Source organism: Lissotriton helveticus, chromosome 5_1 (assembly GCF_964261635.1).
Source record: "Lissotriton helveticus chromosome 5_1, aLisHel1.1, whole genome shotgun sequence".
NCBI lineage: Eukaryota > Metazoa > Chordata > Amphibia > Caudata > Salamandridae > Lissotriton > Lissotriton helveticus.
Genome location: NC_136065.1, coordinates 1,097,274,107 through 1,097,288,289, shown reverse-complemented (window position 1 = coordinate 1,097,288,289; position 14,183 = coordinate 1,097,274,107). Strand labels below are relative to the sequence as shown.

At 40.7% G+C, this 14,183-nt stretch overlaps 1 protein-coding gene across 2 annotated transcripts in view; it reads left to right on the top strand.

Moving 5' to 3' along the window:
• Nucleotides 1–14,183, top strand: part of COL17A1 (collagen type XVII alpha 1 chain) — a 190,645-nt gene that overhangs the window by 160,099 nt on the left and 16,363 nt on the right. For both annotated transcript variants that reach the window (XM_078643723.1, XM_078643724.1), the window contains 6 exons: nt 3,729–3,845; nt 5,552–5,638; nt 7,132–7,257; nt 10,147–10,242; nt 12,064–12,210; nt 12,338–12,481. In XM_078643723.1, the coding sequence (XP_078499849.1) occupies nt 3,729–3,845; nt 5,552–5,638; nt 7,132–7,257; nt 10,147–10,242; nt 12,064–12,210; nt 12,338–12,481 (717 nt within the window). The remainder of the gene's footprint in view (nt 1–3,728; nt 3,846–5,551; nt 5,639–7,131; nt 7,258–10,146; nt 10,243–12,063; nt 12,211–12,337; nt 12,482–14,183) is intronic.

Genomic DNA, 14,183 nt, shown 5'->3' with positions numbered 1-14,183 from the left:
TCCCTACCCTAGAGTATAGCCTCTTCACGTGTGCGCTTCCTCTGCTCAGTTTTAGGAAACGACCTCTTTCTTTCTGCATAAGCAGCCCACACGAGTTTATGTGTTTTCCAGCTGCCTCACACGTGTGCTTCTCTCCCATGTCCACTCCTTGTTGCTCTTTCTCATCCATATGCTTCTCTCTCTCTGTGCTGCTCTCTCGTCCATGTGATTTTCTCTCCCCACCCTTCACTCCCTCGTGATCTCCCTCACTTGTGTGATTCTGCTGTGTTCTCACCTTCTTGTGCTTCTTTCTCCTCCGTCCGAACCTTGCTTATCTCTTAACTCCACCCCACTCCACCCCCTGTTATCCCTTCCACATGCGGACCTTTTGTGTTTAATTGACGAATTTGAGCTGAAAAATCTTTCTGGTGACCACCATCTTGGATCAGTAAATAAAAAATGTAAGAAGATGGCGCCCACGTCCTTCCACTGGCACCCGCTTGTGTTGTGACACATCCGTTTCAGTGGAATGACACAACGGCCATGGCCCTTGTTTATTTTCACAATGCTGCAAAGTATCCTGAATGTACACAACTCCGCTAAAACAATTGGCAAAGCCACTAAGTCCCAAAAGCAAAACCTATTGCTTGTGCCGGTTCTTGTTTTAAGGGTGTAAGCGACTAGCTTTATTTTTCTTTTGGAAACGTCTGTTCCGCAGTTCGAATGTGTTCTGTTTCTTTTCCTCTTGTTAGAAGACATTGTAAAGTAAGCCTTTTTTATGGGTAAATGGGCACGAATTTTCAGGATCAAAACACCATTGTGGAGGCAGATAATCATTTTCCGGTAAATTGATTGAACCCTGTGTGTGGGAACCCCTCCCTGTTCATCTCGACCCTCTCTGCCCTGGGTCCAGGCCTCTTTTCCTTCAACTTGTTGAGACCAGATGACATGAATTTCATGAACTACAGGCGCCAGCTCACAATTCTCTAGCTAGGGTGCAACTTCATAACCTGACCCATGACTTGTCTGCATTTTGTCCTGATTTGTCAGATTACATAATTACTGCTCCTGACATAATATAACAAAGAAATATTCATAATTTATCTGGTGGGTTAATTATCACCTATTGCGATTTTATCCTCAATACGGATTTCGATTGCTTGATTTGGCAATTTATAAATTGCAAACAAATGCCCGAAGGCGTCAAGGCACTATTGCAATTAGTCATAAAACACCAAAATCCATATGTCCCCCGATAAATTTCAGTAGGTTTTGCCTGTCACAATTCAACTAGGTAAAATTGTGGGGAGACCACCCATGATAAGGTTCTTAGTGTAGTAACTGAGAATCCTGAAGATCTAAACAGTGAGAGGATTGGGAAGCCGAGAGGTTGGAAATAAACATGTACTGGAGTTCCTTGCATCTGTGTGCAAGGGTGAGGAGTATATCTTTGATCGCAAGGGTGAGGAGCATTTCTTTGATTTTCATAAATGCCTTTTACCAAGGTTGTATAGAAGGTGGAATGATATGCCGAACAGCCAATAGCATGAGTTGAGAGACAAACTGCTGCGGTGGGGGCCAAAGCACACTCTTCCCAATATTTTAAGGAATTGTTAACAATAGGTCATACAAGCAGGTGTGCTATCAAGCCAGACCTAAAAACATAAAGATATCTGATGAGGTTGTTCTTGGGGACAGGAGCCCTGTCAAGGTGATAAAGATAGAAGAAGGGTGAGAACGAAACAGATTGCAGGTGAAGCAACAGATTTCTGTAGAATCTGCAGAGGAGAAATTGAGTAGGAGAGAAGTCAAAAGTGGTGGGAGCTACATTATTGAAGACTCAAGAGACAGCACCTGCTAGAGAATCTGTGATTTTATGGCATAGAGCAGTTCTCACTTTACTCTCAGCACACCTGTGAATGAGAATGGCTGGGAACTGTTTTCAGTATTGTGTGTTGAAGTATTCCTTATCAAACAGGGATCCAATCCTTTGTCCCAGTGGGCCTTTTGTCGAACCGGTTTGCCTGACTAGAATCCATGGGCCCCAACCACTGACACTCAGAAGGTACACAGTCTGGAGGACCTGTTTAACAGCAACCTCTTCTTCATCACTCATGTGAATAGAGCCCCAAAAATAAATACCTAGCATCTTTGATGCTTTGTATATGATGCTCTTTATAAAAGTCTCCTAAATGATCACAACCTGGTGAAAGTTATGGCGTCATCCATCTAGATCACTGCAGCAGCATCCTGAAGGGGCTTGACAATAAATTGCTTAGAAAAAGACAAAGCAAAAAACACACAAATGCATTCCGTCCATCATTTGTGTGTCTTGCTTTCTCGTCCTAAGAGTGGTGGGTATGGCCTGACGTGGGTCCTGGGCTTACTGTGCCACTGGATTCATGGTAGCCTGGCTGATGAGGGCTGATACTCCGAAACTGGTCCCAGCATGCTTTTTCTGATCCAGGGAGGACCTGGCTTGGCTGTTTGGGCTGGACTGTCCCCAAGAGGAACAGGGTCAAGACATATTTGCACATGGCTGGGGCTAAACTGGGATGGCATGGGGAGCAAAAGAATGTTAGATTTAACCCAGATCGCTTGACTGGGGGCAAATGTTTGATTTGCTCTGCATTCCATCCATCATTTGTGTGTCTTTTGCTTGCAACTCTCATGCAATGCAGTGCAGCATCCAAAGTTGCTTTGCTGTGTTGCGTGAGAAGGAGAGAGAAGGACTGCACCATCTCTACAGAGATATGCCACTCTACTCTCCTCTCCCCAGTGCCAGTGCAGAAATATACTGCCAATAACTACGCACACACCTTTGCGCCATAGTACAAAGATGTCTGCATGAGTCTAGCATAGGTTTTGTACGGGAGGGGCACCGTGCTGAAAAGTATTGGTAGAGATTTCTCCACATACAGGTATCCACCCCCTGGAATGTCCTTCTTCTCTTTGGACTGAAGAAGGATATTCTACAAAGAGAAGAAGGACATTCCACAATTTGAAAAAATACATACCTTTCCCAATCAGCGCCTTGACTGATTTCCTCAGACTAGTCTCTTAAACTTTGATCCAGAGGTCCTCAACTCCATTAGGACTAGCATTTTAGCCTGTCAGAAGCTAATAGCACCCCTTGGACCCCTTCCTTTATGAGGGAACAATGAAGAATTCTAGTGTGACTGACACCAAGGATGGCACACCTGCCTCTGGAAAGGGAAACTGCCTAATTCTCATCCTCACAAGTGCTACAAGGGGGCAGTAATAAGCATGCAGCACCTCTAAAAATCAAAAGATAAATAAACAGAGAAGGATTCAATCTTCACTAGTCAGATACATTATCTCAGTTGATAAGTCAGTGCTGGCGATATTCCTGTAGAATAGTTATAAAGGGCTTCTACTTGTTCCAGTTGTTGGCACATGGGTATTTTAGCATCTGGTGATCTGCTATGTATTAGAGTCCAAATTATTTCAGTTCTTTTTTCTAACTGGTTATAGGTGTCATTTGGTTGCATATTAATTTTCTCCATTTGAATTATTCTTGTGTTGCATTGGGCATATGCAGCTTAATGTCCAAAACACATACACTGTAACTGGACAGAGTACAATTCATACATAACGGTTCAATTAGCCTTTCCCCCAGATCAGGGTGTTGTGTGTACAGATAACTCAAATAAAAATGCTTCTTTGTATTTACTGTGCACTGCATTGAGGGATGTGAATTAACTTTTGTTTATGTATATGTCTCTCAGGCGACAATATCAGAAGCTACCTTGTTGGCCCACAAGGACCTCCAGGACCCCCAGGAGACAGCGGGCAGTCTCTGGATTACGCTGAGCTGGCTAGCCGTGTTATGACCTACATAAGAAGTATGTTTACATTTCCTGCATAATTTGCACAGCACAAGCCTGTCACCAATTGCATCACCACCTCCATTGCAATCCTCACCACTGCAAACATCACCGTCGTACCACAGCCATCAGCACAACAACCACCACCATCACTGCCAGTACCTCACCATCATCATAGTTAATCTTTGATGCAATCTAAGGATATCACTTAAACTTCAAGCAGTATCAAGGCATTATGACAGTTTAAAACGCGTGCTACAAACATTGTCTGAATCACAAGCGTCATAAACCCATCATCTAGCCATAAAAGTCAAAAAAGGTTGTTAGACTAAAACCTGGCAAGCAGCTTATCAAACTTTGTACTTTATGTTTGAGAAGTTTTACACAAGTTTTGTTTGAGAAAGGTCCTCATCCACAGTGAGTGACAAACAACACAAGACTAGCTAAAATACAGGGAGGTGACTGTGGTGTTGGTCATTGGGAAAGCATGGTAACACAAATTAAAAGTACATATGAGGGATGCAGAGAGCCAACAAAAAACATTGAATGATAAAATCCTGGTGGATGGAGGGATGGAGAACAGACCTGATTATTTGCTCTTATTGGGATTAGCATTACTGTATGTGTGGTATGCTGCTTTGGCATAGTCTAGAGTCTAGTCTTTGTTGGCACAGAATGTATGAGGTAGGAAGCATCCCATGAGTATGCAATAATGGGTGGTCTTTGAGCATTTTGATCCTGCATTGTCTTCCCTGGCTTCTGTTTATTGTGTGTCTCCTTGCTCTTGTGTGGTATTTGTCATGTATTAAGCCTCCAAGGTGTGTAGGGTTCCCTGCTGCTGTAGGTAGCTGAGTAAGAAGGTTATCATTGCTGCTCATGGGGTGTGTGTATCATACCTGTACATGGTGAGCAAGTAAAATATCTTTCAGTTTACCTGATCGAGTACATTCATCTTAGTATGCACCCTTGGACATTGTGCATACTGTATATACTGCTATAGGATAATAATATTTATGAGAATGAGAAAGTTAATTTAAGGCAGCTGGTAACAATCCGTAAGAAAGTTCCTAAAGTTAAGGTGCCTGTTGCAGAGATGGGTGTGTAACCTGTAAGTCACATTTTCAAGAAAATGATACCCTTCATCATTGCACAAATAAAAGAGAACAGTTAAATTGAGCAAAATGTAATGTTGAACAATTAGAGATTGTTGGTCCCTATTTAGACCTAGAGGGTAGAATGTGCTGGTTTTCAACAGTTTATGTATTGTCATAGACCAAGCAAGGCTACCATTTGACTCGCCCTACACAGCAAAATTCATGCATTTATTCACTGAAAGGTCTCATGATGCTCAGACTGTCTTCTTGATTACTAAAGAAAAGTATAACTAAAACAAATATGCCATTAGACTTCCCAAAAGCTTGATGTCTAATTAGAGAGCAAAGTCCAATTGGGAATTTCTACCGGCGACCACTGAAATCTGAAATGTCATTTGTTGTCCAGTTCCAGTTCTCTGCATAGCAGTCATAGGTCACTGGTTTGAACGTGCTGATCCTATCTGGATATCTGGAAGTACAAAGGGACCAACACCTTCACCAACATGTTTCTAAGTATATTCCAGGAAAATCTCATGATCATCACTATTAAGTTCCTCAGTTTGCTTTGATTTGTGTTTCGTAAAGCCTCACACTGTTTGCACACTATAATAAAGTACTCACTTGCCTTAGGTTCTGGGTTAGCCGATGGTTTGCCAGGGCCCCCAGGCCCTCCAGGACCCCCTGGCTCCTATGAAGAGATCCTTTCAATATTACAAAGTAAGTTTAAACCTCTGTTTTCAGTGTAATTCTGTATGATTTGTAATTCTATTAATGAGCATAAGATGACCAGTTTTTTTGTTTATGGTTAACAATGCACCGTTGTTATCATCTTGACGTGGAACAATGAAAATTAGTATGATAATGATACTATAGCTTTCTGGTAGTATATTCACGCTTGCTTGTTACTACAGAGCTGTTTAAAAGTCTCTGCTAATGGTTGAGTTTGGTGTTAGAATTAAATGTGAACTGATAATGTGCACATTTGCTGAGACATGTACAGTTTTATGATCATGCGGATGTTTATTGTCTGCACACTTAGAAAAGTAAAAAAAGAAGAATATAAAGGAAAATGTGAATGCCTCAAAGGCCTTTTATTCCACAACAACTTAAAATACATATCTGTAAACAGGGTGGGTTATTGTCTTATGTAACTCTGCATTACAAATCAGAAATATGTTTGTTGGTTGTACTGCTGCTCTAAATGACTGAGTTTTGTTTGTGTCCACCACTTCTTCATGCAGGTTATTACATCAACCATGTCTGTTAAAAAGTTGTTATACATCAACTATGCCCAGTTAAAAAGTGTTATTTTGGAATATGATCTCTAAATTCACCAAATTCAAAAATATGCAAATAAGACCACTGTTATCTTTAAATGTCACTTAAGTAAGAACTCCAGAACAGTTTTGGAAAATTGTGTTCAGGACTAGATAACCATGGGTCGCTTAGAGTCATTCTCAATCCTAATGGACATTATTGCTACCTTTGTGTAACTGTTTAAGCATCAGAGTGAATACTCTTGGCATAATTGCAGTTATGTATGTAACTTTGTTTCCATTTTGATACTGAAGACCATATTATGCAACTACAGAGCAGAACCAAGGTCAATCCCAAATAGTTTTGAGCACCCATTACATGATCTTAGATGGAGTGGAGCAAATTAGTATTGCCAGCCAGCAGGCCCATCGTTAAGCCCCTTTTGGGGTGGCAGACTGCATAAGTAGGGGAGCAGTAGCATTTACCACACACACATCGGGTAGTAAATGTTCTGAATACAGGGACTTGTTATTAAAAACTAACAATTTCCTTAGATCAGGGATGTAGAATTTGGAATAAGGAAGATTGGATCCATGCCACATTTTCAAGAGTACATCTAATAATGTAATTTAACTCCATGTAGGTGCATTATATGTAATTTTATTTCATTTGGCTATGCTGAAAATCTGTCCAGGATCTATCCATTCTGGACCTGCATGTGACATCCTTGACTTAGACTACAAATACTTTGAAAATCACTATAATCAGAGCACCTTTAAGCCATGCACCACAACACATATGAATGCAAATTATTGAGGCACTTGAAATACTTCAGGATACCTCTGCTGAATTTCTAGTTCTGCAAATATTTAACACCTGGCAAAAACGGTGCACTTTTGTGTCCCATCCTACTGCCAGCACAAGGCCCTGAATGTTACGTTTTCATATTTCAGGAGAAGAAGTGCGTCAATATCTAATGGGACCTCCAGGCCCACCTGGACCTCCGGGATCTCTTGCCGTCGGAACTGCATCTCTGGACTATGCTGACCTAGCTAATCGAGTTGTAACCTTCATGAGCAGTAAGAACGTCTTTCAATCAAAATCAAAATCTTGTATTGTGTGGTTTTCAGCTTACATTGGATATGCAGATCAAAATCACACAAGTCATACAATCTCCAGGCTCTTATCAAACTAACCCAACAACTGAATATGTCATTGGGGGCAACTTAAATTATTTCAATGCCATCACATTTTCCTTATAAGCTAGTACGCAGATTTTAAAAAAGATGCAATAGTGAAAAGGTGTTGTTAGCAAAATGTACCTTTTACAAAACACACCTACAATAATATAAAGTCTACGTTTAGTAGAAAACATTATAAGTGCCTCTAGAAAATGTAATAAATTCACTAGGCAGGTGTTGGCATAAACTTGAAGAGAACATCTGTGAATAGAACTACATTACAAATAGTTATAAAAACATTTGTGTCTTTAGGCTGTGCCCCTAACCAATTAAAATGTAGGAAAACTGTTATGGGTCAGTAGTCGATAAGTGCTTTCAAGAAAAAACAATTTCTGCCATATACTACAAATAGAGAAGGAGACGGTCTCTTGCTTGTTTCCGTGTGCCAGAGTAACAAACAAGATTTATGAGTGAGAACTTATCAAGAGGTAATTTTGAAAGCCATAGGAACCCATTTAAAGAATACCAGGTTAACATTTGTAATTATGTAGAGTCCTGCCGGTGTATGGCACTTCTTTGAAAAACTTGAGGTACATAGTATTGGCATGTGCCAATTTTTGGATGTGCCTGCAAAGTTGAAGTGAAGAGTGCGATAGACAAAAGCAAAAAAACAGCAAATGCAGGATTGTATCTATCTGTTTTCTGTAGGTCCTGTCTTTCAACATGAATTGACTTATCTGCTGATCTCAATTTCCTGAAGAGATGCTTGCAGACTGGGATATAGTTTTATATCAGGGTGTTCATCCATAAAGCTACCAGAGAATTCTATTTCTAAAACATTTTCTTACTGCTGTATCACTAATGTTGTTATGAATAGCTGACAGGGTAATTTGTGAATCAATACAGAGTATGGTCTATTTTAGATGTTAATGGTCGTATCTGGAAATGTTTCCTCTTATAAGCCCAAACTGTTATACCAAAAGTCTTATATTCAGAAATTCATCAAATAAATCCAAAACACAACTTCTATTTTTGAAGTCTGTGGGTTTAAGACTGCCTGATAAGCATATCACAACACTTTTTTCAGAATTTCTTAAAAGATATCAATGGCCATGTGCATCAATTCGTGTACACTTGATCCCAGTCAAATAGAAAGGTTACACTCAATCTCAATGTTTCAACTAATGTGTCATGGAACCACAGACATGAACTTCCACCTAAAATGCGGCACGGCAAATGATGTGTTGCGTTATGCTAAATGTTTTTTGGAGCAGCAGTACTACCACAAATATTTTTTTTATATATGTAATTGATCACATGATCCACCCAGATTATTGATATTTGTCTTATTTTTAGGATTCCATTATAGTCCTGATGGAATACGGATATTTAACATCTCTAAAAGCTGCTTTAATGGCACTTTGATGGGTTGCTGATGGGCAGTTCCCTGTGGGAATACACTTTGCATCATCTGAAGCATGAAACCAGATTGTGCCATAGACATCTGAAGCAATACTTCCAAGAAAGAGACCTCTGAGTACCAAAGAGGTGTGAAGAATAAAAAGTGCCTTCCTTTTATTCTAAAAAAATACTCTATATTAAGAAGGTACATTTCAATATGTTACAAACAACGGAGAGCATAACTCAGGGCAAAAAAAGATGTTCAAATGAACCATTAAAGAGGGAATACTATTGGAAGATAAATGGAGGCGTTACTGCTGCTCTCCAGTTTTTACATGGCCATTTGTCAGACATAAAACGAAGCGCTAGCCATGGAAAAGTGAAACAACAATCAACATAAGCAATTAAACTGTTTGTCAGAAACACGGCGACGTACTCATAGTCAGCAGTCATAGCTAGTCAGAAGAACACAGGGACATACTAAGATTAAATAGGTATTTATGTCTATGCACATATTCAGAACCTGATGAGAAAGGACATATTTAAAAACAAATAATTAAGTACCCCCAAAATGTAAAGGTATACACAGTAGATTAAATAGGGTACCAGATATCAATGTGTTGCCTTATGCATTGCCAGTTGCTTTCCCACCACACATTGTCAAATGTTAATGGTGCCTTGTCAGGGGCCCGAAACATTCATTTACTGAACAAGATGAGATGGTTTGTGATACAGCAGGGACTGTGGAATCAAGGTACTCTTGGTTGACTACTTTCGTCTTGTGTGTTAGAGATGTTAACCAAACATGATGTCATAATTGGATGGGAAAACTGAATCTTCTAAAGGAACAATTAACTGATTTGTCTGAAGATGTCTACACTTCTAGGCAGCTCTCTCTACCTTTTGTTTAAGGCTCTGTCCCTTATGTCAAAATATCAGGATCAGTGGCAGGATGTTGTTCTCTCACCATTTTAGATCAAAGTCAACTTTAGGCAGTTGGCTGAGATATATTGACTATTCCTGGCAGAAAAGTGCAGTCCCTCTGAAAGGCTAGTGAGGCTGATGTGGTAATGGAAGAGGAAGTCAAATTTCGGCTGCTTCTAACAGTTGTCTACGCACCCCGACCTTAGCAGTCAGAAGCACCATCCCGCTGTGCATCTTCTGCATAGTCCTTCCACCATGTCCTGCTCTGATCATCACTGGACCACGGCCGCTCTATGCCAGCACCTCTTCGTTAGAGTGCATGGAATGAAAAAACAGCTCCAGAATAATGCAGACGGGTTGGGTAATCTGTTCCTTACTTCAGTGTGACTTTATTTTCTTCGCTGGATACTAGGCCATCTTGTCATGTTGCTGGATTTAACATGTGGCATTTATCCCCCCAAGGTTCTGGAGTGGTTAGTGTCGCCGGTCCTCCTGGTCCTCCTGGACCTCCCGGTTTACCTGGATCCGCCTACGGAGACATCACAGCTTTATTGCAAAGTAAGGAAAGGGGCGATTTGTTTGGAAGCAGCGTGGGAAATACAGAATGGCAACAATGACAAACATAGGCATGAGAGAACTGAAAAACAAAATTTCTGAAAAAACTAGAACTGATATTATAGAAGCAAGGGCGACACGTTTTGTGTACGTCATCTTTTGTTAGCATTGGAAAATTGGTTGCAATTGTGATTCTCATCTGAGTTAGAGTAAGATAGTTTGAAATGGCTGTTTCCAGGAAAGAAAGTGCCAACTCTGCACAGTCCACCACGATCTACTGGCCCATGACAACTTATGATTGCCAATGTTGTGTCAAGGGCTATATCTTCAAGTTTACAATCATCATTGTTAAACAAGAATATGCAGTACGAATAGAGAAATTTACTAAACCAAACCACTAATAGAAAAATATAAACACATTGTTTTTAAATTGTTTATTGCAGATGATTTGTTAGAGCATTTATAATATTTTGAGCCACACTGCGGACAGTGCAAAGACGTCTTGCTTTTATGTGTGTGGTCATTTCCTTATTTCATATGATGGGTAGTCCAGTTACAGCACTATAGGGAAGCAGTTGTGAAGGGAGGGTGAAAAAGTAAATGTGTTCATTGAGGCTGGAGTGCACGGTTGGCCCAATGAGCTCCTACAAAAGGGGAGATGATAAGTGTAGTTGACAAACATAGCTGCACGTCTATCATCACGGGTGATCATCATGGCCCCAAGACGCGTATTTAAGTTGTTGAATTAGTAGTAATGACCAAAAGAAGCAGGGGAGTTACTGGACCCATCACTGTAGTTTGCTTCTCAAGAAGGGAAGGTGCATTGAACTCCAAGCCAAGCCCTGAATTCAAAGTGGTACATTGTTCATTGATACACATCATAAGTTGGGCACTGCTGTGAAGAATACACTGGTCATGGGGCCACCCAGGAGAATAGAGGACTATTCATTTACAGCAGATGGTGGTCCCTTAAGCACAGTCAACAGACCTGAGGTCCTTAGATCATTTTTTGTGGAGGAACTGGGAACTCATGCTTCCGTGTCGCAGGCTACAAGTATGGTACTGCCAGACGCCAATACGTTTAGCACACCATGGAGTTATAGACAGACAGAGTATTAACAGGATTTTATTATGATAATCAAAAACAGAGGAAACTATATAATTGTCTAAAAACTAATGAAAGCTTGTGTGCCACAATAACCAATATAGCAGATGCAGTAGACTCAAAGGTGCTAAGCCAGTTTCAAGAGTCCTGTGCAGGTTGTATTCATCTGCTTATACCCAATAGTATCAGGAGCTGGAGTTAATATTTGTGCACATTGCTGCTAAACTAAGCTGAACTGCACAACTAGGCACACATTACGAGGTTCTTGGTAATCCTGATTAATTATACAGCACCTGAGAATTGTACCTTGATAGTAATTCCAAGGTACAATAGTGCTGCACCATTATAGGGGTTTGTCCTGAGAAAAATACATTTCCACAGAATTTGAGTTTCCACACTGATTTCTATTGGTTTCCCCACATTCTGCACTTTGGTGCAGACATATTTCATCATGTTTTCACCAGCAAAATATGTCAATGGAAAACCACAAAGAGTGCAGTATCACTGCTCTCCTCTTTATACCGATTCAGGTGGAAACTCATGCTTCTGCCAAAATCTGGATTACTGAGAACCTCGTAATGAGGTCAATAGTTGGATTATCAGTGATCAGAGAGGCAGACTGCAAGATGTTTAACTAAGGTAATGTGATGAAACATTCCATTAAACTGTTGCTAGAGAGTTGACTAATTTGTTACTTGTTTCATTTTTCCCTCTGACAGCATCTGAATTTAGAGGCATTGTTGGACCACCAGGGCCACCAGGACCACCTGGACGTCAAGGATCACCCGGACTGCCCGGCCCTCCAGGAGTTCCTGGCTTTTCCCAAGCCAGCTACGACAAGCAGGACATGGTGGCCTACCTCGAAAGTACGGTTTGGATAAACTGGGTCTAAGAATCCATGGCTCCTTGTATTAAGTAGCGCACTTTATTAATTTTTAAGTTACACACATTTTGATGTCTATGTTTGTTATTCTTTTCTCTCTTCCTATCAAGGTGTGGGGTATGTGGCAGGAAGGCCAGGGCCACCTGGACCCCCTGGACCTCAGGGACCTCCAGGCAACACAGGCGGCCTTGTTTCATACGTCGAAAACAACCAGGGAGATCGATTCAGGACCGAACTGATTGAATATCTAACAAGTAAGCAATTCTTTACTTACTATTTGTTGTAAAATACTCAGTCAGACTCAGCATTGAATGGTGCAAGAGTGAATGAACTAATGCCACTAGATTTACATCAGATTCCTCTTTTCACAGTGCTCCTCCGCCGACAACAAAAACTATGATTGAAAATTAAATAAACAAGTAGCCAGCATTAAGCAATAGATGCTTCACCTACTAGAGTCAGAGAACTATGCACTGACGCTTATCACACTTGTCTTGATCAGAACACTTCTCTAAGTGTTTCCATTTTTTTAAAATGACCCTAGATTATAGTTGATTGCTTTACCGTCCGAAAGTCCCCCAAAATCTTGGGGTTTCATATGAATAATACATTGTAGGACTTAATGAGCAAATACTATCACACTCAAGTATAGAGCTTTTCACACAGAACAACTGAGATAAGCCTGAAGAAGGAACTATCCTTCACTATCATCTGTCCATCAGCCAATAGTATGTCAAATGATTCAGTCGAATTAAGGTCTTATTACTCTAACACGAAGTACTATTGAAAACAATCACATCTAGCCAAGGTATGTCTGACACAGAAGATGACTGGCGCTAACTTGAAAGTCGTCTTCTATATGACTGTAAAACTATCTCAGTAACTGATAGACTGAAAATCGCTTCTGATTTGCCAGGCGTAGATTCAGTTGTTGCAAATATAGGTGCTGTTGATAAGCTAAAAGGTATTAACAAAATGTCCTTCATAACAATTAGAAGATGACACTTTGGCTAGCAGAGCACACAACGCACAATGAGATTTTTAGAGCAGCCTCCGAGTACATCTAGCAGAGGTTCTCAGCACTATCAATTTTGGCAAGGTTGCTTTTGATTAGGAAAGCTGTCCTTCATCACTGGTGACTACAAAGACACTGTGTATTGTAGACCATACATTGCCCCCCCCCCCCCGGTTCTTGAAGGGCCCAGTTATTCCGAATATAGTCTAGTGTTCTGGTTAAATTAACTTGCAGTGGTGCCTTGCCTAGGCTGCAGCACAGGCACAGCTGTTTCTATTCCTGCATATAAAACAAGTACCCCCTATCACTAGGTAATATCTGAAAACTCAAAATGTACTTGCTCCTCTGCCTTGCCTGCCTTGTCCTCAACTTCCTGTTCAGTGTCAAGAACCCATATGGTGTGTGAAACCATATGGCCTACTCCATGCATTTTAGTAAAATTACTGTGATACACTATAGTTCTATATATTGAATAGCAAACCGCATCAATGCTATGTCAAGAAAAATAAATTGGAATAAACCATGCATTGACAATGCAAAACATACTGTCCACTTTTTTACCTACATGCCAAGCTTCTGTCTGCTTTTTATCGGTGGGTTTAGGCCCAAATTGAAGAAGTGGTTGTATAATGGTTCACTGAGGGGACCTGCAGTCTGCTTCCAGTTACCACAATCCAAAACTAAGAATCATGTCACAGTCTTACGACACTTCTCGACATTTTTCAACTATCGCTGATATGTTCGCTGCAGCATGTGAAAGCGTGAGAGAGTATGGAGAACTTGGATGTTCGAACTTACCACTGCAATCACTGCCCGATACACCGTTCAGTGTATGCTTACTTTTAATGTAGGAACCAGGGGTGCAGAGTGGATCCTCATTATAAACTTTACCTGATCTGATTACATCACTCCAGAACAGTGAAGGGTGCCAGCTGGGTACC